Source organism: Eptesicus fuscus, chromosome 7, assembly GCF_027574615.1.
Source record: "Eptesicus fuscus isolate TK198812 chromosome 7, DD_ASM_mEF_20220401, whole genome shotgun sequence".
In the NCBI taxonomy this organism is placed as follows: domain Eukaryota; kingdom Metazoa; phylum Chordata; class Mammalia; order Chiroptera; family Vespertilionidae; genus Eptesicus; species Eptesicus fuscus.
The window spans coordinates 15,724,946-15,750,898 of NC_072479.1; the positions used below are offsets into that span (position 1 = coordinate 15,724,946).

A 25,953-nucleotide genomic window follows, 5' to 3' on the forward strand; every position below is an offset into this window, starting at 1 on the left:
TTGTGTGAAGCAAGTTATTCCACAAGGCTCTGACCTTTTATTGTCTTGGTTAATAACACCTTTCAGTATCAGTGGTAGAAATACAGTGTGGATAAATTAATCAGCTGGCACAGAGAGAGCTACAGTAATTAATAGAATCTAAAAAGGAAAAATCCTTAAGTCCCCTAATGTCTAAGCAATTGTTTGTCTACCACTCTACACTCTGGGGAAATGTAAGAAGAAGGCACGATTATAATTTTTAAAAATGAGCAGGTTTTGCCCAGACTATTTACAGGGTGGGGTAAAAGTGAGTTTACAGTTGTTCATATAGAAAATCATGCAATTAATAAATAATAATCTATAATAATAAAAGGATAATATGATAATCAGACCAGACGTCCTTCCGGACGAAGCCAGGGCTGCGAGGGAAGCCCAGGTCCCAGGTGCCTGCTGGCGGCTGGAGGGAAGCCTGGGTCCCGGGTGCCAGAAGAAAGCCGGTGCCGGCAGCCAGGGGAAGGAAGGGCTACTCTTGCACAAATTTCATGCATCAGGCCTCTAGTACAAGAATAAACTCTGTGCTTTGGCCAGTGTGGCTTAGTCGGTTGAAGCATCTTCCCATGTACTGGAAGGTCGTGGGTTCAATTCCTGGTTTCAGGTTCGATCTTCGGTCAGGGTGAGTGTGGGAGGCAACCGATTTATGTATATCTCTCACATTGATCTCTCTCTCTCTCTCTCTCTCTCTCTTCCCTCTTCCCTCCCTCCCTTCCACTCTCTCTAAAAATCAATGGAAAACATATTCTCGGGTGAGGGTTAATAACAACAAAAAAGTAATACTTTCTATAATAAAGATAAATAAAAAATAAAAAGTAATAAACTTCATCAGAGTACTACTATATTTATTTTAAAAACTGTTCAAATTGAACTATTCAGGAAGTGCAGGTATGACCTTTAGGAAAATACATTCACAGTGCACTGCTCCAGCAGATTTTATTAATTGCTAGGAGGGAAAGTAAGTTCCTTAACAAGACTTGCTCATGGGACAGATAATGGATCTAGGCACCTCTTATATTAAAACTAGAGGCCCGTTGCACGAAATTCATGCACAGGAGTGGTCTCTAGGCTTGGCCAGCGATCCAAGTGCAAGTCTGGCGTGGAAGGGCAGGTCCCAGCTGACCTCTGGGCCCTGGGCAGCATCTGGGACCCTGGGCCCTTGCACACCCCCCTCCACCTGAGTCACGGTGCCCGAGTCCCCACACGGAGATGCGGTGAGCACGGCCGGACACCGTGGACTGGGGCACAGCATGGGCCTCTGGGCCGCCCAGCGACGCCACACAGAAGCCAGGCGGGCAGCGCACTCTCTCCTGGCCGGCCTCCCACACTGGCTCCTACACGAACCCATGAGGAGCTCAACCGGCCTCTGCGGTCCCAGAGGCTGCAGCCTGGCTCACCCTGAAGAGGCCACAAGGGTGCAGGGCGGGCTCCTCACAGGCACCTGGCACCTGAGCGCAGGGGCTTCCCCGGCGTGCAAGCCTTGGCGTCCCTGGGGAGGGTAGCAGGGCGAGTGAGAGCAAGCTTGGTGGACATCCTGCATTCTCACCGCACCTCCATCCCCGTCACCCCAGTCGCCCCCGCCCCCAGGCAGCCAACCCCCACCATGTTCCACGCCACCCTCTGGTGGTCAGTGCACGTCATAGCGAGTGGTCAAACTCCCAGTCTCTTGGTCGAACTCCCGGTTGAACAACTGCCCGAGGGGACAATTTGCATATTAGGCTTTTATTATATAGGATAACTGGATAATATGAAGCAAAAGCTAGTGATACCAAAAGTGACTGCCAGTCAAAATCTGCTTAGTAGACAATTATAGAAATGGTTCAAGTACTGCTTTTTATATCTGGCAGGCATATGTAAAACCTTGACCAACCTTCCTGTACTACAATTGCTCAAAAAACAAAACAAAACAGGATCCATAAATCCACAATGGCAATCCTTCTGAGATAGTAGCAATGGTGAGACAACACTTAAGACCTCAATGCACATTATCTATATGAATGGTATCCCTTGAGTTGTACAGTAACAATGGCTATCTAGATAGAAGTGTTACATCGATTAGTTTACTATATTTTAGTGATGAAAGAACCAATATTTTTAAATAACTAAAGCAGACACACCAGGCTTAAAGAAAGAAAAAAACAGCCACTATCCCTTGTATTATTTATTAACAATAACAAAGTTGAAAAAAATCAAATAATTAATAATAGAAGGCTGGCTAAATTACATATGATCTGGATAGAATATTATGAAACCTGTATAATTCAAATACATGAGGATTAAATCAAAGGCATTTGAGGGAATCTTATCAAATTTAATAAAATTTTCCTCAGAAATTTGGATTTCTAATCTGGAAAACTCCTCTAGGAAAAAAAGTGTTAGGAGAAAAAAATAAGGAGGTCTGACAATTACAGAAGAGTAAAACAAATAAAGGACAAAATACATGTCTGATACTTGAAGCTATTTTCTTCTAGTTAGGAAGGACATACTGGTGTGGCAGACAGAAGGAAAAACACAAAAAGCTATTTCATCCAAGTTTGATTTAACAGCTTCTTCATGTGGTTATTTCAACTTCTCAACTAAAGTTGACAGGTACCTGGGCATCTATCCAAATAGCCATTCCCACAGGTAAGAAGGCAATGCAATGCAAGTTAATTCATGTCAAATTATAAGCAGTTTAAGCAGAAGAAAATATTGACTGTGCATCAAAACTTTAATCAAACATTTTTTTTTCTCAAATGCTTTGTCCCTTTCTAGATACTTACTAGGTATTTATTACTCTGACAAGTTCCTGCTACAATGTCTCCTGAGATACCACTAAGAACATTTGTCACAATAGAGATCTGACTGTTCCATATTGACTTGTTAACTACCAGTTCTCAAGTTTAAAATGTGTGGTCAAAAAAAAAGTCAGGACATTCTGAACTAAAGCTTGCCAGACTCTGAGAATATTAATATGGCATACTATCAATAGAAAATGATAGAGATAAACAAATCCTCAAATTATTCACTAAGTTACCTAAAAGTCCAAAGAAATCTATAATAATAAAAGCGTAATATGCTAATTAGACCAGATGTCCTTCCGGACCACCTTCCAGACAAAGCCAGGGCTGCGAGGGAAGTCCGGGTCCCAGGTGCCAGAGGGAAGCCGGTGTCAGCAGTCGGGAGAAGGAAGGCCTACTCTTGCACAATTTCGTGCATTGGGCCTCTAGTGTTTTAATAAAAGTCAAAATGACTTCTACATTGTACAAAGCATTACAATATAAGCCTTTGAATAGTTCTTATTTATATTATGCCCTAGAACTCAAAAATAAAGCCTTTATCCAAAGGGTATGTTCTATCAGGTTCAATCCTATTGCTTCCATGATAATGTTGATAGAACAAATTTCCCCAGGTGAAAAATACAAGGCTATTTAAAAACACAAACATCCTTATCCCAGGGAGGCAAGGTTGGTTCAATCAATATAATGTATGTACCCTATTAAAACCACATGCTCATCTCAACAAATACAAAAAAAAAGCATTTGACAAAATCCAACAACTTTTCATGATAAAAACAAAAATACACTAGGAGTAGAAGGGAATGTCCTAAACCTGATAAAAGGCATCTATGAAAAACCCATAGTTAACATCATGCTGATAAAAAATGAAAAGTCTTTCCCCTAAGATAAAGAACAAGATAAGGATGTCTACTCTCACCACTTCTATTTATCATTGCACTGGACAATCAGGGAAGGGCAATTAGGTAAGAAAAAATATATATTGGAAAGGAAGAAGTATAACAATCTCTATTGACAGATGGCATAATCTTATATATAGAAAATATTAAATAATTCACTACAACACTATTAGAGCTAATAAACAAGTTTAACAAAGTTGCAAAACGTAAGATAACAATATTTAAAAATCAGTTGTATATTTGTATATAAAAAATAACCTGATAATGGAATGAAAACAATTCCACTTACAATAGCATCACAAAGAATAAAATATTTAAAAATAAATTTAAAGAAATGCAAGACTTGTAAACTTAAAACTATGAAACATCAATAACAGAAATTAAAGACAACGTAAGTTTAAAGACTTCCTGTAACAACTGAAAGACTTGATATTGTTAAGATGGCAATATTCCCCAAACTGATAAACAGATTCAATTCAATCCCCCTAAGAAAATTCTAAATGCCTTTTTTACAGAAATGGACACAGTGATCTCAAAATTCATATGGAATTACAAGAGACCCCCAAAAAGCCAAAACAATCTTGAAAAGAAAGGTAAAGGATTCACAGTTCCCATTACAAAGCTACAGTAATCAAGACAGTGTGGGGTGGCACATGGATAAACATATATATCAATGGAATAGAATCAAGAGTTCAGAAATTAACGTCTATGGCCAACCGATTTTCAGCAAATGTCCCAAGACAACTCAATGGGGGAAAGAAGAGTCTTTTCAACAAATGCTGATGGGACAACTAAATATTCACATGCAAAATAATAAAGTTGGATTCCTACACTACACTATATACAAAAATTAAATTGGAATGGATCAAAGACCTCAATGGAAAAGCTAAAACTATAAAACTCAGAGAAGAAAATGTAGGACACAATCTTCATGACCTTCAATTAGACAATATTTTCTTAGATATAACACCAAAAGCATAAGCAACAAAAAAAAACCACACCAAGATAAATTAGATTCAACAAAATTTAAAACTTGTTTGCATAAAAGAATATCAAGGAAATGAAGAGATAACCCACAAAATGGGAGAATATTTGCAAATCACATATCTGATATGTTGGAGCCTGAAGAATATATACTTCCTAGAAGTCAACAATAAAAAGACAAATAACTCAATTTGAAAATGGGCAAAAGATTTGAAAAGACATTTCTCCAAAGAAGACGTATAAATGGTCAACAAGCATATGAAAAGATGTTCAATATCATTAGTCACTATGGAAATGCAAATTAAAACCACAATAAGAGCCCTGGCTGGTTTGATTCAGTGGTTAGAGCATGGGTCGTGGGTTCAATTCCAGGTCAAGGGTACGTACTTCAATTGGGGTGGGTGCAGGAGGCAACCAATCCATGTGTCTTTCTCACATCAATGTTTTTCTTTCTCTCTCCACCCCCCTTCCATTACTTCCACTCTGTCTGAAAATTAGTGGAAAAAATATCCTCAGGTGAGGATTTTAAAAAACCACAATAAGATACCAATGCACAGCCATCAGAATGGCTATTTTAAAAAAGAAATAACAAGCATTAGCAGGAATGTAAAATTATGTAGCCGCTTTAGAAAGTTTGGCAGTTACTTATAAAGTTAAACATGAATTATCATTAATTCCATTCCTAGATATACTGTATATCCAAGAGAAACAAAAAGATATATTCATACAAAACCCTGTGCTTGAACATTCAGAGAATCATTGTTCATAATATCTAAAAAATGGAAACAAGCCAAATTTCTATGCACTGATGAATAAACAAAATTTGGTATATTCTTTACAATGGAATAATCAGCCATAAAAAGGAATAAAATACTGATACTTGCTACAACATGAATGAATCCTGAAAACATTACCTTAAAGAAGCCAGACACAAAAAACACATCCTATCTAATAAAGATGGAATATGCTAATTGACCCTCATGCCATCACGGCACCCACAGCCAATAAAGAGGAAATATGCTAATTGACTGCCCCAACCTCAAAGATGGCGGCACCCACAGCCAATAAGAAGGGAGTATGCTAATTGACTGCTCTGCCCTCAAAGATGGTGGTGCCCACAGCCAATAAGGAGGGAGTATGCTAATTGACTGCCACGCCCTCAAAGATGGCAATGCCCACAGCCACAAGATGGCGGCACCCACAGCCACAAGATGGTGGCGCCCATTCCCCTCAGCCCCGCCGGGGCAGCAGGTGCATGGCAAGGCCGGGTCCGCCCCCAGGCAGGGCCGGCCGCTCCACGCGCCTGCCTCCAGAGTCCCCCAGTCCCCTCAGCCCCCCAGCCGCCCTTTCTCTATAATAGAAGTGTCAACCAAATTTGAGATCAACAATGACAGATGGAAACACACACATGCAATTGGTGCCAGCGAGAGCTTTATATGTATCACGCATGTGCGAGTCAACTTAGCCTTTTATAGATATAGGATAAACTTGCTTAATTAGACCTGCTTTCTAATTTAGCTAAACTTTTTCCAGCCCAGTGAAGCACACCAACTTCTTTTTCAGGTAATTGTCAGCAACTTAGTAGTAAATATCAACATGAAGCAGATTATTATTGTAGATCACGCAGGGAGAACAAAGGGTAAAATATCTGCCTGCAACAGTGTTTGACTATACTCTGCACAGTGAGAAAACCTGAAGTCATTTTCAAGGTCCACCATTTCTTACTTCTTTTCAGTCAGGTCAAGTTCCTAAGCTTTCTAAATCTCCGTTTTCCAGCTAATGAAAAGAAAATAGGATTCCACAAGTCTCCTATATACCTACTCCAGGACTTCTGTGAGGATCAAATGAGATGAGGCACAGGAAAAGGCTTCACAGATATTTGGTTACAGTGTGAAATGTTTCCACCTGGCTATAAAGCAAGTCCTGTTCCTGGGCTGAAGAAACTCCAAGGAGTCTAGTAGCTAGGGAGAGGAAGCTGGGCGTTGCTATGTGACGTCATTACCCGGACAGACACTTAGCATATTAGCCTTTTATATATATAGATAGATAGATGTCATCCCAATACATTTAATATTTTAAAAATATTAAATATTTAAAATTTAATATTTAATATTTAAAATAAATAAAAGATAATTTATAACAAGGTAAGCTAAGATCCTTCCCATTTTTCAAGAATAATTTTTCAGTCATTATAAAATGTCACTTATATAAGTTCAGCTTCATTTAAAAAGAGTTACTATTAACAAGCTGGAAGTTAAATTAGACTCTGAAAGTTCCAACTATTTACCTTCTTAAGGTTTACTTGAAAAAGGGAGGGTAAAAAAGTTATATGAAGCAAAGTAAATCCACATGTAGAAATATCATCACTCATTATACTTCATTCACTATGCATTGTTTTCTTTTCAAAAAATGATATTTCAAAAATTTAGCTGTACATATTCTCCATAAACAACGAATTTTAAATAAACTGAGTTCTATTAAAATTATAGGTAAAAGAAAGAAAAGGGAAAATTCTAATGCCTAAGTATATTAAGTTTCCAACTTAAAATTTGATTGGGGCCCAACTTGGCCTTCTCTTATCCTCTTTAACACTGACTTAAAAAAATAATAATATTTAGAAAACACTGCAATTAATCCTTATGAAAAATAAAACAGCAACATTTTATTTTATTTTATTTTTTAGCTGCATTTAAAAAATAATTCTTTATTGTTAAAAGTATTACATATGTCTCATTCCCCCCCATTGACCCCCGACAGCCCACCCTCGAGCCCCCCATCCTGCCCCAAGACCTCACCGCCCCATTGTCTGTATCCATGGACCATGCATATATGCATACAAGGTCCTTGGTTGATTACCTCCCACCCACCCTCCCCTGCCTTCCCTCTGAGATTCCATACTCTGTTTCATGCTTCAAGTCTCTGGATCCACTTTGTTAACCAGTTTATTTTGTTCATTAGATTCTACATGAGTGAGATCATGTGACACTTGTCTTTCTCTGACTGACATATTTCACTTAGCATGATACTCTCCAGGTCCCTCCATGCTAAAACAGCAACATTTTTAAAAATACTAATTTTCTCTGAATAAATTAGTAAATATTATTTTTAATGATAAAACATATTCTCCTTTCCATTCTATGATATGAAAAAAAATGAAGAAATTTACACTGCCTTAGCCGAGACTCCACAGAAAACAAAAAGACTATAAAGAACCTACTCTTTCTGACTTCCTACCAAAAACAAAATAAAGGAGATTGAAAGAACCAATCTAGGAACCCCACCCCCAATTACCCTCCAATAAACCCCATCTAATTCTAGAATATCAATCAGTTTTCTGCTACTGTTCAATCTAAATTCTAAATTCCAAAACCTAGGAAATTATAGAAGCAAGGAAGGTAAAATAAACAGAAGTTACAGAAACACAGAAGGGAATGATAATAACATCTACATCAGCAAATTAAACCCCAAGCTACATTACCATTTATAATCAATCAAGAAGCTGAACAATTTTAACATAGATTTTTAATGCAGCTCAGATCTAAATGCTCAATTACATTTTCCAGGTCAGTGACACTGTATAATAAAAGCATAGTATGCAAATTGTCCCCTCTACTGGGAGTTCTTCTGGGAGTTGGACCAGGGAGCGGGGCAAGCTGGGGTAAGGGAGGGAGGCCCTAGCTGGCGGCAGGTGACTGGGGGAAGGGGAAGGAGGTCCCAGGAGGGAGGCCCCAGTGGCAGAGGTGGCCAGGAGAAGGGAGGGAGTACTTGGCCAGCCGCTGCTAGGGACCCTACCAGGGCATGGATTTCGTACACTGAGCCTCTAGTCTACACTAAGAAAAGAGAAAGATGCAAATTGACCATACCTTTGCGACGCCCACCAGCCAATCAGGAGTGAGTGTGCAAATTAACCCAACAAAGATGGCAGGTTAATTTGCATATGCAGGCTCTGAGCGGCCAGGGCAGGTCGCTTGTATTGTTGCCATGGTGACAATGAAGGCGTTCCACACGGCCCCAGCCACTCCAGGCCTCTGGGCAGCGTGGGAAGGCAGACAGGCAGCTCCGGGCCAGAGTGAAGGCAGTGCCGGCAGCCAGGGGAAGGAGGGCCTATTCTTGCACAAATCTTGATGCATTGGGCCTCTAGTTTATTATAAAGATAAGAAGTTTACTGTAACACAAAACTACTTTAAACCATAGGGAAGAACCTGGGAAGGAGGAGCCCAATGCTAATCCCATTGAACAGCATGCTTGACCATCTGCTATTGTCCCTTTTTGTTCTCTGACCATAGGATTATTCCAGAACATACAAATGCATACATTTCCTAGAAAGCTAGAAGACTATGGGTGGGAAGTGGTGCCTAATCAGAGCCAAAAATAGTCCAAAAACAATGACGTTTTAAAAAATGCATATCTAATATGCCAAAAGTAATGCCAATATATTATTTCCTGGTATTCCTCCTTAAATATTAACCCTTTGCACTCGCTTGCTTTTTTTCTCGATTCCTTTATTCTAATGCTAACCGTGTCGAGTCACACTCGACATCCGAGTGCAAAAGGTTAAAGTATTTAAAGATTATTTAAACATACAATTATAAATAATTAACCATTATTTAAAATAGTATACTACATATTATATTACATGGTATATGTTACATATCCTATTTAATAAAGAGCTAATAGTCATCACGCCGTAACGGCTCAGACACTCAACACTGGGGAGAGAGGAATGGGGACCAGCCAGGCACAAAAGAGCATGCGAGAGAGGAATGGGGACCAGCCAGGCTGCAGCCCGGGAGAGGGACAATCTGTGCCTGTGCCTGCGGCCTGGGAGAGGGACAAGCAATCCACCCCACGGTCCCAGGCACCAGTGGCTGGAACTGCGACCCGGGCGAGGGACAAGCTGCATGCCCCATGGTCTCAGGCGCCAGTGGTTGGGGCTGCAGCCCGGGAGAGGGACAAGCTGCACACCCCGCAATCCTCGCGGTCCCAGGCACCAGCGCCTGCATCTGCCCCTGCAGCCCAGGAGAGGAACAAGCCACCCGCCCCACAGTCCCAGGTGCCAGTGGCTGTGCCTGCGCCTGTGGCCTGGGAGAGGGACAAGCAATCCACCCCACGGTCTCTGGCGCCAGCCGTTGGGGCTGCGGCCCAGGAGAGGGACAAGCTGCACGCCCCGCGATCTCCGCAGTCACAGGCACCAGTGGCTGCCTCTGCGCCTGTGACCCAGGAGAGAGACAAGCTGCCCGCCCCGCAGTCCCAGGTGCCTGCAGCCCAGGTGAAGCTGCCCACCCACGATCCCCTGCGGCTGTGGCCAGCCTGGGCAAAGCCAGCCCGGGTCCTGGGTGCCTGTGGCCTGGCAGAGAAAGGGAATCCTGGGTCCCGAGTGCGGGTCGAGGCAGAGGTGATTAGGGGTTCAGGCCAGCAGGGGAGCAGTGCGGGGTGATCAGAAAGGCAGGCAGAGGTGGTTAGGGGTGATCAGACAGGCAGGCAGGTGAGCGGTTAGGAGCCAGCGGTCCTGGATCGCGAGAGGCAGTCTGACATCCCCCGAGGGGTCCTGGATTGCAGAGGGTGCAGGCCGGGCTGAGGGACTCCCCCCTCCACCTCCCCCCCATGCACAAATTTCATGGACCGGGCCTCTAGTATTACATAATATTTAACATCTATATCTATATATGTTATGAAGTATAATAATAAAATAAATACAAAAACCCATTACCTATCTAAAGGATAGGGAGCATTACCTAAACTACTTCAAATATTTATACATATATTCTTCCTCATCCCATCTTTCTGCCTTCCCCTACCTCCAGAAAAAATGACTTTGCGTCCTAGCTGGTTTGGCTCAGTGGATAGAGCGTCAGCCTGCAGACCAAAGGGTCCTGGGTTTGATTACGTCAAGGGCACGTACCTTTGTTGCAAGTTCCTCCCCGGCCTGGGTGCTGGCCCATGCAGGAGGCAACCAATCGATGTGTTTCTCTCACATCAATGTTTCTCTGTCTTTCCCTCTCTTCCACTCTCCCTAAAAGATCAATGGAAAAATATCCTCACTGAGGATTAACCAAAAAATAAATAAATAAATACTTCGCTGAATTTTTACCCTACATATTTCCTTGCCTTAAAATTAAAATAATATGTTCTACTGTGTGACTATTCTGCAATTTACTTAACTCATTCTTCTGTCAATGGACATTTGCACATGTTTCCTCCATTTTTGTTTTGTTTTGTTTTGTTTTGAATCCAAGTAAGATACTATGAGCATTCTTATACATGTATCGGAGTTCATCTATAGCATATGGATCTGGGTATGCTTATTTTTAATTTAATAAGATAAGTGCTCTCCAAAGTAGTTGTACCAATTTAAAAAACCAACAGCATTGCAGGAGAAATCTGGTTGCCATATTTACTAGCACTTAATATTGTCAGATTTCTTACTTTTGCCAACATAGCATAAAATTACAGGTATAAAATGGTTTCTTAATCTGGTCTTATTTTACATTCTCCTGATTACAGCGAGGGTAAATTACTTCTCATATTTATGTGTCATGTGTATTTCCTCTTTTATATCTTATTAATACATACATAGCTTATAAAAGTATAAAAATATACATTTTCCTGACCTAAGAAAAAACAAGTGTTTATCTCTGGAACAGAATAGAAAGGAATATTATCAAGAAAAGATATACCAAGAAACTTCAACTGCATATGAAATTTTATTTTTTAAGTTGAGTAATTAAAATTACTTATATTATTCTTTATACTTTTTTGTATCTCTGAAATAATTAAATGAGTGGATAAAATAAAATGAGGGGGGGAGCTGTGGTACATTTACACTATGGAATACTACTCAGCTGTAAAAAGGGAAGGAAATTTTACCCTTTGCAATAACATTATGCCAAGTGAAATAAGCCAATCAGAGAAAGGCAAGTACCACGTGATTTCACTCATATGTGGAATTTAATGAACAAAATGAACTAAAAGCAAAATACAGACAGACTCATAGAGAGAGAGCAGGCTGACACCTGTTAAGAAGGTGGAGGAATTGAGCAAAAAAGAAAAATAACTCGTGGACATAGACAACAGTGTGGTGATTGCCAGGAAGAGGGTGGGTGGGGGGAGGTGGAAGAGGGCATCCTTCCTATCTAATAAAAAAGTAATATGTAAATTGACCGTCACTCCAACACACAAGATGGCCGCCACAAGATGGCCTGCAGGGGAGGGCAGTTGGGAGGGACCAGGCCTGCAAGGGAGGGCAGCTGTGGGCCATCAGGCCAGCAGGGGAGGGCAGATGGGAAGGATCAGGCCTGCAAGGGAGGGCAGTTGGGGGCGATCAAGCCTGCAGGGGAGGGCAGTTAGGGGTGACCAGGCTGGCAGACGATGGAAGTTGGGAGCAACCGGGCCTGCAGGGAAGGGCAGTTGGGGGTGACCAGGCCTACAGGGGAGAGCAGTTGGGGGGGACCAGGCCTGCAGGGGAGGGCAGTTAGGGGTGGCCAGGCCTGCAGGGGAGGGCAGTTAGGGGCAATCAGGCTGGCAGGGAAGCAGTTAGGCATCTATCAGGCTGGCAGGGGAGTGGTTAGGGAGTGATCAGGCTGGCAGGGAGAAGTGGTTAGGGGCAATCAGGAAGGCAGGCAGACGAGCAGTTGGGAGCCAGCAGTCCTGGATTTTGAGAGGGATGTCCCATTGCCCATTTAGGCATGATCCTACCAGACATCCCTTGAGGGGTCCCAGATTGGAGAGGGTACAGCCTGAGCTGAGGGACACAGCCGCCTCCCCGTGCACAAATTTCATGCACCAGGCCTCTAGTAGGGGGATAAATGGTGATGGACGAAGACCTGACTTGGAGTAATGAACACACAATACAGTGTACAGATGTTATGCTGTCGAATTGCACACCTGAAACCTGTATAATTTTGTTAACCAGTGTCACCCCAATAAGTTCAATTAAAAAATAAAATTACTTAATATATTATTCTTTATACTTTTTTGTATCTCTAAAATAAATTAAATTGTAAAATATAAAAAGACAGTATAAATGCATGGTCAACAAGCAAGAACTTGGGAACTACTAGTATAGCACTCATGACCTTTCCGGAAAAAGTATTCAAAGGAATTCTTGGGCAATCAAGAATTACTACATAAACATTTAAACCTTGGGAATAGTTAATATGTGATGTTAGAAGACTAGTGGTAAAAACATTAAATTCACTTAAACAAAGAAATAAAGGCTGAACAGTATGAGTTACAATTATAGAAAAGAATGTTTTTTCCCCTTGAAAAGCAACACAATGTAAATCTGAGAAGTCCTATGAACACAGCAAAGACAATAAAGCTTACCAACAAAAAGCTAGAAGGAAGCATTATAAATGAACTAATTATTGTTCAGAAATAGTAGTCAATAGATGCAGCTTCACTTTTAAAATTGTTAAATCAAGGCATAGAAAATTAAGTGTGTTGCTTAAAGTAACAAAGAATTTCAGGAAAACTAGACACAATTATAAACTTTCCCAACACCATGAACTGTTGCAACCATTTTATTAAAGCTAATGGTCAATTCTCAATTTCATTTTACTAGTATTTAACTCAGCAGTATTTGACAAAGTTGATCATTCCCTCCTCTTTAAAACTTTTTTAACATGACTTCTAAGATATCACATTCCAATCAAAATAGTAAAAAGATTGCCTAGCTGGCATGGTTCAGTGCTTGATCATCGACTTATGAACCAGGAGATCACGGTTAGATTCCCAGTCAGGGCACATGACCAGATTGCAGGCTCAATCCCCAATAGGGGTTGTACAGGAGGCTGCCAATCAATGATTCTCTCTCATCATTCATGTTTCTATCTCGCTCTCCCTCTCCTTTCCTCTCTAAAATCAATAAAAATATTTTTTCTTTAAAAATAGTAAAAAGATTATGTTTTAGAAGAGGGGAATCTGGAAAAAAATATTAAAGTTCATCTGGAAAAAGAAACAAATGAAAATCCTCCAACAAAAAAACAATAAAGCAGAACAACCATCATATATAATAAAAGCCTAGGTGGCGTCACGCCCTTGCGCGACAGCCGCCACAGGATGGCCGCCACAGGATGGCCGCCACAAGATGGCCACGTACACAGTGGAGGCGGGGCCTGGTGGCTGCTCCACACGGTGAAGCCTGGGGGTCCCGCGGAGGAGGCGGGTCACGGCAGGGGAGGGCAGTTGTGGGCGATCAGGCCGGCAGGGGAGGGCAGTTGTGGGCCATGAGGCCGGCAGGGGAGGGCAGTTGTGGGCCATGAGGCCGGCAGGGGAGGGCAGTTGTGGGCCATCAGGCTGGCAGGGGAGGGCAGTTGTGGGCCATCAGGCCGGCACGGGAGGGCACTTGGGGGCAATCAGGCCAGCAGGGGAGCAGTTAGGTATCAATCAGGCCAGCAGGGGAATGGTTAGGGGAAATCAGGCTGGTAGGCAGAAGCAGTTAGGGGAAATCAGGCAGGCAGGCAGGCAGGCGAGTGGTTAGGAACCAGCGGTCCCAGATTGTGAGAGGGATGATCCCTGTGGGATTGGGCCTAAACCGGCAGTTGGAAATCCCCCGAGGGGTCCCAGATTGAAGAGGGTGCAGGCTGGGTTGAGGGACACCCTCCCCCGTGCACAAATTTCGTGCACCAGGCCTCTAGTACTAAATATTCAAATGCATTAGGGAGCTACTATAATAGAAACAGTTTGGTACTGATACAGAGAGGCAGGTTCTAAATGACTGGCTTATTTCACTTAACATAATGCTCTCCAGGTCCATCCATGTTATTGCAAAGGGTAAAATTTCCTTCCCTTTTTACAACTGAGTAACATTTCATTCTGTACATGGACCACAGCCTTTTCCCCCACCCATTTTATTTTAACCATCATTTAATTATTTCAGAGATACAAAAAAGTATAACAGAATTCAGAAATAGGCCCAAGTTTATATGATCATTTATTTAAGGCTTTTCAAATCAGAAGAAAAAGAAAGTAGAGCATTTAGTAAATATTATAAAAATGACTGGCTGGCCACATATAAAAACATAAAACTGAATCAGTACAGCAATAGAGTAGAACCTCAGTTCTCAAACTTAATTCGTTCCAGAAGTCTGATCAAGAAGCAATTTGTTCAAAAACAGAATCATTTTTCTCTTTAAAAATTATGTAAATTGAAGTAATTTGTTCCAGACTCCCAAATGATTTCCTGTTTTAACCTTTCTTATACTGGTATACAGTACATGTCTAATGTGCTGTTTAATCTATAAACAAACAACTCTTTTCTTAAATGTATTGAACCACTGCCCTGGCCGGTGTACTCAGTGGTTAGACAGTCAGTCAGCTGGCAGACCTAAGGGATGCAGATTCAATTCCCAGTTAAGAGCACATACCTGGGTTGCAGGCTCCATCCCCGGCCCAGTTGGGGCGCATGCAGAAGGCAACCAATCAATGTGTGTCTCTCACATCAATGTTTCTCTCTCTTTCCCTTTTTTACCTCCCTCCCTCCTCCTCCTCCCTCCCTCTTCAATCAATAAAAAATTTTGTAAATGTTTATTTTTTAATGAATAATTGTTATTCCACTAATCTTTAAAAAAGTATGTAACACATATATGCCTATATGCAGACATTTTGAAAGGAATTTTAGGGGGTGAAATAGGCAGGTTTAGGAAATTTTAGGAATTAAGGGGTCCATGGAAAAAGCACTGGGCTACAGAGCTACATTACCATAAGACAAGGGATCTGGGAGTGGCAGGTTACATTTACATATGACAAGGGAGCTGGAATAACAAAAGGTACATATTTACAAAATAAAGGAAGAAAGAAAGCCCAGAGGGAATAGGAAAACAAGAAGGGAGAAGAAGGAGGGAACCTCGGGTACTTCATGTGAGGCTTGAGCTCTGGAGTTGCTATAGTGACCAAATCAAAGGGGAATTGTGACCAATCAGAGGGGATATCAAGGCACAAAGATCTGCAGCCTTTATAAACCACTAGAGGCCTGGTGCACGAAATTTGTGCACTGGGGGGGGGGGGGTTCCCCTCAGCCCAACCTTAACCCTCTCCAATCTGGGACCCCTCGGGGTATGCCCGACTCCCACAGGGATCGGGCCTAAACAGGCAGTCAGACATCCCTTTCACAATCCAGGACTGCTGGCTCCCAACTGCTCGCCTGCCTGCCTGATTGTCCCTAACCACTTCTGCCTGCCAGCCTGATCACCCCCTAACCACTCCTCTGCCAGCCTGATTGACGCCTAACTGTTCCCCTGCCAGCCCGATAGTCCCCAACTGCCCTCCCCTGACAGTCCGGTCACCCCCAAATGCCCTCCCCTGCATATTCCCTCTTCATTAGATAGGGTTTTTTCTTTAACATATTGGACAGTGTACCTGCCGTGGTCTTGACAAACCAGTAAAAATGTAAACCCAAACTAAAAGTGTCATAAAATAAACTCATTAAACAGGAATTTCATGAGACCTTGGAAAGGTGATATCAAGTGGTTGTTTCTTCCTTTTTTCCTTCTCTTTCTTTTTCTTGATGTTTCATCTTTTGTCCTTTCTTTCTTTTCTCCTTTTATTCCTTTTCTGTCTCTAATCACTCTGCTGGGGGCAAGGGAAATTCCAAGGCTATAGGTGTGTGTGGGGGGATCACTCCATGGGGGCGCAGGCCTTTTGGAGGCTGACACCCCAGGCTGCCCCAGGGAAGGGATAGCTCTTGGGAGCACAGCTGCCTCCCAGGCCTACACCCCCCGGCTGTGGATAGGAGCTGATCCCTGGGGGTAGGGGGGGTAGGGAGGGGATAGGCGGTTGTGGGCGCCTCCCAGGCCCACAGCCCAGGCCAAGGCTAGGAGCAGATCGCTGGCAGCAGTGGGGGGGGGGGGGTATGGGGGTAAGAGGGATGGGAGGGAGAGCCCAGCCGCTGCCCAGGCCACTGTTAGGGTCGCTGCTGGAGAGGACTGTGAGGGGGTGCGCCGCCTCCCAGGCCTATGGCCCAAGTTGCAGCTGGGAGTTGATTATGCCAGGGGTGCACGGCCGCCTCCGAGGGCACTGCCCAGCTCGCCACTGGGACCTGATTGCGCCAGGGGGTGTGCCACCTCCCAGGCCTACGGCCCAGATCGGGGCTGGGAGCAGATGGGGGGGCGGGCGCCGCCTTCCAGGCCGACAGCCCAGGTTACAGCTGGGGGCTGATTGCGCCAGTGGTGTGCGCTGCCTCCCAGGCCACTGCCCGGGTAGCGGCTGGGAGCTGATCGCGCAGGGGAGTGCAAAGGCGCCTACCAGGCCTAAGGCCCAGCTCGCGGCTGGGAGCTGATCGCACTGGGGGGTGCGAAGGCATCTCCCAGGCCTACGGCCCGGGTCATGGCTGGGAGCTGATCGTGTCAGGGCTGCACGCCGACTCCCAGGCCACTGCCTGAGTTTTGGCTGGGAGTTGATCGCGCTGGGGGTGCAAAGGCGCCTCCCAGGCCACTGCCCGGGTTGATGCTGGGAGCTGATCGCACTGGGGGGTGCGAAGGCGCCTCCTAGGCCTACGGCCCAAGTCGTGGCTGGTAGCTAAGGCACCTACCAGGCCTACTGCCTGGGTCACGGCTGGGAGCTGATCTCGCCGGGGATTCACGCCACCTCCCAGGCCTCCAGCTGGGGTCGATGCTGGGAGCTGATCGCGCCTGGGGTGCAAAAGCGCCTCCCAGGCCAACAGCTGGGCCCTCATGCTGCCTGCTCTCAGTGGCAGCCCTCCCCAGGCCTGAGAGGACTGGGCGCCGCCATCTTGTGTCTATGGGCACCGCCATTTTGTCACGGAGTAATGGTTAATTTGCATATTGCTCTTTTATTAGATAGTATAGGAAAAAGGGACTCAGTGGGACTCTTCCCCCTCCCCATGTGGGAGTCTGTGCTTGTTTCTCAATAAATTTCCACCTTTTACTATACCACCTTTCATCCATGGTTTCATTCTTTGACTCCACTGGACAAGAGCCCGGGAAGCCATCCTGCCCAGGGAATACCACGGTTCCAGTCCAAATTTCTCGTTTCAGTTTCATTAAGGGATCACAAAGAATTGTTTACAACAGTTACATCTCTAAAAGCTGCACTGAGAAGGTCAAATGATGGGGAGAAAGACTTTCATTTGTTTTGTTTTTTACCTTGAACATATATTACTTTCATGATTTTAAAATTAAATATTTTTTCAAACCACATTGTCATTTCTTAGTGCTTTTTTTAAAAATTGAAGTATAATTAACATGTAACATTGGTTTCAGATGTATAATATGATTCAATATTTGTATTCACTGTGAAATGATCACCACAAAAAGTTTCATTAACATTAATTACCACATACAGTTACAGAAATGTTTTTTTCTTGTGATAAAAACTTTTAAGATCAACTCTCAGCAATTTTGAAATATGCAATACAATATTATGAACTACAGTCACCACACTATATACATTACATCCCCATTACTTAATTCTTTTATAACTGAAAGCCTGCACCCTTAGATTCCTTTCTGAATGCTTTGAAAGAAATATTTATCTAGATTTTAAAAGTTGGGTACATTTAAATTTCAAATATATTAGTGGGTCTATACATAAAATCACAAATTTCAGAATAGTTGTAAAACTCTCTTCCCAAAGTTCAAAATTATTTTTTATATTATAAAATATCTACAGGCACACTAGAAGTCAGTAGCAAAGTTATAGCCAACAGTCTAGAGTGGGAATAACACAGCTTGACAGCAAGCAAAAACTCAAGTTGTATAACATGTTTTGCAAAGCTAAAGTGTTTCAAATTCACCAATTCAGAAGCAATATAGGAAAATAACAATGATGAAGGTAAAAATTAAGGTAAAAAAATAAATTCTTCCTTTCCTTGACACATGTACACTATATGTTTTTTTAAATTTATGTTTATCTTTGAAAGTTTTACAAGATGTCCTTCTTTTCCCCCATTGATCACCTTCCCCTTGCTCCCCCGCCTCCCCTCCCTCCATACACTACTAGTATATGTTAACTATAGTAGCATGTTTTCTGTTCAAAATTATAGTAGTATTAATCACATAGATGGAGTTGCAAACATTCCAAATCCATATAAATACTAATTCATGTCATTACAGTTCCAATACAGAAGCAGCAGAAGAATGTCAAAGTAAACACTTTGGCAATTTATAAGGCACTTTCCAGAAATAATAGCATGCAAACTGCTACTGAAGATACTAATACTGTTTACTTAAAAATTTTAAAACCTGAATATGCAGAACAGTTCTAACAATTGACCTATTGCAACAACAGTTTCAATTACAAACCACAAATATATAAACAGAGGAATGAGAAATGTTGACAACATTTAGGTATAACTCAGTGGTATGTATACATGATGTATGCCAGATGAACTCAGAACCCCTGCAGCTTACCTTCTTCTGAAGAACATTAACCTTCCGCTCCTTCACATCCAGCATGTCCTTGAGGTCATGTATCTCTCCAGCTTGTGTTCCCTTCTCCTCAGCCATATCCTGAATTTGTTTGGTCTTCTTATTCAGCATGGTTTCCTTCTCTTCCAAACGCAATCGGAGAGCATCCACCTAAGAATGTATGACTTTTCATTAGAATCAAATAAAATACCACTCTAAATATAATTATTACACTTAGAAATTAATCCTGAAATGTTGTGAGTACTTTCATAAGAAAAATAAAATTTACATCAGTTAAATTACCATCAGATAATAGAAGGATAAATGGATCTGAATCAAGGAGACAAAGTGGAGAATTGTTATAAAGAGGTTGAGTATTGCTACTTCTATAAAAGTAGCATAATCTAGAACTATATTTATCAAACTTTATGTGCATTACAATCACTTGGAAGGTTTAAACAAATTGCCAATCCTAGCCATCAGTTTCTGATTCAGTAGGGTTGGGGTTCAAGAATTAGTATTTCTAATTTCTAAGTTCCCAAGTGATGCTACACTGCTTTAGAAAATCTAATATTAGAAACACACCACAAGCATCACCAAGCATGCCACTTGCTGAATCAGATAATAAAATCTAGGTATAGACACAATGCTTTTAGGACAAGCCCATAATGCACTTAGAGAGCTGTACAACACAAAGCAAAGGTCAACTTTCAGATCCCAAGATAGTCTTCTGAAGTCTGGTATCCAGTTCCCTTTATCCCTGAAATTCAACAGCTTTTGTTAAATACAACAGTAAAATTACTAGAAATCTAATTATGGTACTTATTTTTAAATCTATCCATAGGAAATTTCATTAAGCATACTCATACACTAAATTTTTTTATTTTTTGCTTTTCCACTAAGCATTTATAATTCAGCAAATAGTTACATATGTATTTGATTATAGTTTTAAAAAAGGGAGGTAGATTTCTTTCATATTAAGATAGTACTGTTCAACAGGAATATGAGTCATATATGAAAGCCACATATGAAATTTTTAATTTTCTAACAGCTACATTAAAAAGGAAAATGGGAACAAGCAAAGTTAATTTTAATAACATACTTTATTTAATCTAATATATCTATAGTTATCATTTCAAACATGTAATCCATATAAAAAAAACTTACAAGCTATTTTACATTCTTTGTTTCATGCTATATCTTCCAAGTCCAATGCATATTGTAATTTACATTTATATCACATCTCAGTTTGGACTAGCCATATTTCAAGTGATCAATAAACACATGTGACTACCACACTGACAGTGCAAATCTAAGATATCAAGTATGTTTCTATAAAACACGTTTAATCTTGAACTTGTCCTATATTATTTTTTGTGTATGAGTATGGATTAACCCACAAAGAAAAAACAAATAATATGGGTAATAACTTACATTTATAGTACAGCAAAACTCTCAGGAAAAGATCTAATATTATAACTAAACTATAAGGTATCAGAGAACCAATACTGTGTATATGGTGGTACTTACTACTCAGTATTACAGAAAATCTCCACCTGGCCAGTGTGACTGAGTGGTTGAGCATCAACCTATGAACCAGGAGTTACTGGTTTGATTTCTGGTCAGTGCACATGCCAGGGTTGCAAGCTCAATCCCCAATAGGGAGCATGCAGGAGGCAGCTGATCAATGATTCCCTCTCATCCTTGATGTTTCTATCTCTCTCTCCCTGTCCCTTCCTCTCTGAAATCAATAAAAATATATATTCTTAAAACATTTTTTTAAAAGATAATTTCCTAGGTCCGTGGTCGGCAAACTGCGGCTCGCGAGCCACTTGCGGCTCTTTGGCCCCTTGAGTGTGGCTCTTCCACAAAATACCACAGCCTGGCGAGTCTATTTTGAAGAAGTGGCGTTAAAGAAGTTTAAGTTTAAAAAATTTGGCTCTCAAAAGAAATTTCAATCGTACTGTTGATATTTGGCTCTGTTGACTAATGAGTTTGCCGACCACTGTCCTAGGTGACTAGTCTCATTTGAAACTGCTATAGTTAAGTCATTATGTACTTACAAATTATATCAAACTATACTGGAAAGCAAAGTATGTAAATTAACCAGCTTTCACTATGCTAAACTATATTTCTCCCAACCACTTAAACATCACCAAGCCAGAAATTGGGGAAGCACCCATTTTATGTCCCACTTATAATCCTTCACAAGCTCTATTGACAAACACTCATTAACCTCCTTTTTTCTTTTATTCTACTTTAATAAATAATATATGGTTAACCAGATTATATTCTGGAAAGGTCCACCTAAGAACTTTCATATTGTAAAAATCCTATTTCTAAAACAATTCCTTTCTTTCTTTTATGCCTACTAAATATACCCTTTGTCCACAAGGTAACCTCTAGTCTATCATACCTATTTTTTTGTTGTTATTCATCTTTCTTCTGGTTTCACTTGTTTTTTCCCCAGCCTGAGCAATCCATTCAAGCAGTCTCACATCATCACCTTTTTTTTAGTCATATTTATTTTACAAATATTTATTCCTACATTAAACCATTTTCTTCATTCTACCCTCTGACTTCTGAACCTGCCTGCATGTGGTCAAGCACAGGCTTGCCAACCAAATATACAGTACTAGAGGCCTGGTGCACAGGGAGGGTCCCTAGGCCTGGCCAGCGATCAGGGCCAATTGGGGCCTTCCAACTGCTGGCAGGGGCCTTCCTTCATTCCATGCCACACCCTGGTTCAGTGCACATCATAGCAAGTGATCGAACTCCCAGTCTCCCATTGAACTTCCCAGGGGACACTTTGCAGATTAGCCTTTTATACATATAGATAAGCACTATGTTAAGCACTGGCTCTCCGACATCCCCTGAGTAGTCCCAAATTTTGAGAGGGTGCAGGCCAGGCCGAGGGACCCCACCAGTTCACAACTGGGGCCTGGGAGGGACACGGGAGGTTGGCCAGCCAGGGAGGCATCACGAGAGGGCTCCAGGGCATGACCAGCCCGTCTCGCTCAGTCCCAATCAGCCAGACCCCAGCAGCAAGCTAACCTAACGATCAGAGCACCTGCCCCCTGGTGGTCAGTGCACGTCATAGCAAGCAGTTGAGTGGCCTTAGCATGTCATTAGCATATTATGCTTTGATTGGTTGAATGGCCGACCAGTCAACCAGACACTTAGTATATTAGGTTTTTATTATATAGGATATTAAAAATCCCCACAATTCTATCCCCAAGCACTGTATTTTCTTCCCTCGAATTCTCCCTGTGGAAAATTTCACTCTCCCATGGCCACCTGAGAAACTGGGGCTTAAGAGAGGATAGCAGGCCCAAAATCTCACAGCTATAAATAACTCACAGAGAAGGAATTTAAGATTAAATGGTCTGTCTCCAAATTCCACGATCTTAACCAATAAGTCTGTATTATACTCCTCCCCTCAGAGCTAGATAAAAGAGTACATACTATATAATTTCACTTATGTAAAATTTTAGAAAATGCAAACTAGTTACAGTAACATAAAGCATATAAAGGATTGCATGGGAATGAGGGAAGAAGAGGGGAATAGCGAAGAATATCAGGGAGGGACAGAAGAAAGGGAATACAAAGAGGTCTAAGAAAACTTTTGGGACAGTATTTTCTTGATTGTGGTGTTTGGTTTTACAGATGTATGTGTCAAAACTTACCAAACATGCAGTATATTTAATGTGAATTTTTTTAAAAGCAAAATTAGAAAGCCTGGTATTAGCATAGGAATAAGCCAGCAAACGTCTGCAACAGAACTCAACTACAGACCCACACACATAGGGACTCAAACATAAATAGAACAGAAGTGACACTGATAAAAGGATAGCGCATTTAATAAACTGTTTTTAGAAAACTGGCTCCCCATATTGAGAGCGGGGCAAAAATCCCTAACTCATATCATACACAGAAATGAATTCTGGGTGAATTAAAGGTTTATATAAGAGAATCAAACCTTTAAAACTTCTAAAAGGAAATATAAGAAAATGCTTTTAGTTAGCATAATGTCCTACAGGTCCTTTTTACAGCCAAGCAGTATTCCATGGTGTGAAAGTACCATAGCTGTTTTATCTACTCATCTACTGATGGACACTTAGGCTGCTTCCAGATCTTGCCTATTGTAAATAACGCTGCAATGAACACAGGAGTGAAATAAGCCAGTCAGAGAAAGACAAGTACCATATGATTTCACTCATATGTGGAATTTAATGAACAAATTGAACTAACAAGCAAAATAGAGGCAGATTAATAGACAGAAATCAGGCAGACAGCTCTGGTTGGGGGGGGGGGGTGGAGTTGGGGGAAGTGGAGGGATTGAGCAGGGGGAAAAAAAGAGAAAGAACTCATGGACAGGGACAACACAGTAATGATTGCAGGGGAAAGGGGAGTGGGTGGAGATGGAAGAGGATATAGCGGGATAACAAGTGATGGAAAAAATAAAAGAAAATACTTTTAGGACATTGAGGCATGGAAGAATTTTTTTTAAAGACACAAAAGAGACATCTTAAAGAAAAAATATTGGTCAATCCAACTATATTAAAATTCAAAACTTCTACACATCATGATACCATTTTAGTGTTTATTTTATTATTTTATCTAACAAAAATCAGACTAATGGTTGCCAGAGGGGAGGGGGTTCGGGGAACTGGGTCAAAAAGGTGAAGGGATTAAGAAGTACAAATTGATAGTCACAAAATACTCACAGGGATGTTAAACTACAGTATAAGGAATATAGTCAATAATATTGTAAAAACTATGTACAGTGCCAGGTGGGTACTTGAAATAAAGGGGCAACACTTTATAAAGTATGACTGTCTAACCACTATGCTGTACATCTGAAACTAATAATGAATGCAAACTTTACTGGGAGAAAACAAATTAAGTAAAATATAGATATTTTGTGAACTGGCCAAAATTAAATATGATCCAATATTAAACTTCAATTTTCAAAATTTGTGACCATTTACAATTGTTCCAAAAGAATTAAGTACTTAGGTATAAATCTAACAAAACATGTATAAGATCTACCTGTTGAAAATTACAAACAGCTAATGAAAGATATTCAAAAAGATCTAAATAAGTTCTTCCCTTGAATACTCTATGAAATATACTAGTAAACTTGACATGTGTTAAGATAGCCATCTGCTTAAAATTTTCCTTGGGGACAAAGAAACAGAAAATAATTTTTAGCAGTGATAAAAGAATGTGTTTTTCTGACAAACAGAAGATCTACAATAAGTTAAGCCCAGTGAATCCAAGAAATGTTACACTAAAAGTTTCTAGTGTGGGTATCTGAAGTCAACACTAAAAATCTCACAGCAAGAATTAAAATCCAAAGCAAAGCAAAGATGAATTACATGATTCCCACTAAATTCTCCAACGGTCTTTTCTAACGTGCACGATAACAAAAGTCTTTGAGTTTCCCGTGGTTGCTTCTCATGCAATGCGGAATTTAAATGTGCTGGTCCAGAGGTCTGAGATAAAACAACCACGAAAACACTCAGCTACTACTAGATTAACTGCTCTGAATTCTACACTGATCTTTAGGTTTGGAGTGAACTAAAATTCACAGTATATTTTGTGTGAGGTCCATATTTTGCAAACCACAAAAAACATACTCAGAAAAAGCACATCAGAGACTAGCAGGACACACAGTCATCACCCTAACACCATTCCTGGCAGGAGGAATAAGACCTTGTTTATTCACATCAACTGAGCTGGAGGAACAGTGTCCACCCAGCTTGCCAAACATCAAGGTCTGTGGCAAATAGGTTATGCCAAATGCAACAAAAACAGAAGGTTTTTCTCTACAAGTTTTTCAATAGACATAAACAGAAAAGTGGCTACCTTGCTGTGCTGGCCTCTCAATGCTGACCATAAAACCACTAATGATCTCAACCACTATATCTTAACCTTATATTTTTTTACATCAATAAATAGATCATCTAAATGTAGTAATTATTGCATAGAAACAATGGTTTGTTTCCTGTAATTTCTCTCATGACTTTATGACTTTACCAATATGATTCACTCCCTTCCTAATTCACTGACTACACCTTTTCAGTTTTCTTTCCTGGATCCTCTGTCATTTCCCCCTCTTCACATCTTACTTTACACAACTTCTTCTGGAGAAACCAACTTCTTCTGTAGGTAGGCTTTAACCACTACCTCCACGACAACTTCCAAATCTTTATTCCTGGCCCAACCAGTTCTAAATGCCAGGGATTCTAACAAAATTTTCTAGTTAAACCTAATATTCTATTGAATATTAAGTTTAGAGTAAGATTTTTTTTAGAACCTTTACTTTTAAAGGACCTTTAAAAGATCACCTAATGTGGACCAACATTAAGATAAGTTAAATTTAAGTGGTATCTATTAATTAATCTTCTGAATTCTTCCTGTATTTGCCAATATTTCATACATTATTTTAAAAAAATTAATAATCTGCCCTGGCCAGTATGGCTGTTAGTTAGTTGGACGTCATCCTGTGAACCAAAAAGGTTGCTGGTTCCATTTCTGGTCAGGAAATATGCCTGTGTCTCGGGCATGATCCCTAGTAGAGGGCATGCAGGAGGCAGCCAATTGATGTTCTACTCTCACATCAATGCCCTTTCTCTCTCCTTCTCCCTTCCTCTCTCTCTAAAAAAATTAATAAAAAATATTTTTTAAAATTAAATACTCTAGACCTGGTCAGGTGGCTCAGTTGGTTGGAGCATTGTCCTGTACACCAAAAGGGGTTATGGGTTTGATCCCTGGTCGAGGTGTATATGAGAGGCAACAGATCAATGTTTTTCTCTCACATCAATGTCTCTCTCCCCCATCTCCACTCTCTCTAAAAAAAATCAATAAACATGTCCTCAGATGAGGATTTTT

At 41.1% G+C, this 25,953-nt stretch overlaps 1 protein-coding gene across 1 annotated transcript in view; it reads right to left on the minus strand.

The window, feature by feature from the left end:
• The window catches only part of ERC1 (ELKS/RAB6-interacting/CAST family member 1), a 534,404-nt gene that overhangs the window by 360,277 nt on the left and 148,174 nt on the right, over positions 1-25,953 (minus strand). Inside the window, exon 8 of the mRNA XM_054718763.1 lies at positions 19,060-19,227. Within this exon, the coding sequence (XP_054574738.1) occupies positions 19,060-19,227 (168 nt within the window). The remainder of the gene's footprint in view (positions 1-19,059; positions 19,228-25,953) is intronic.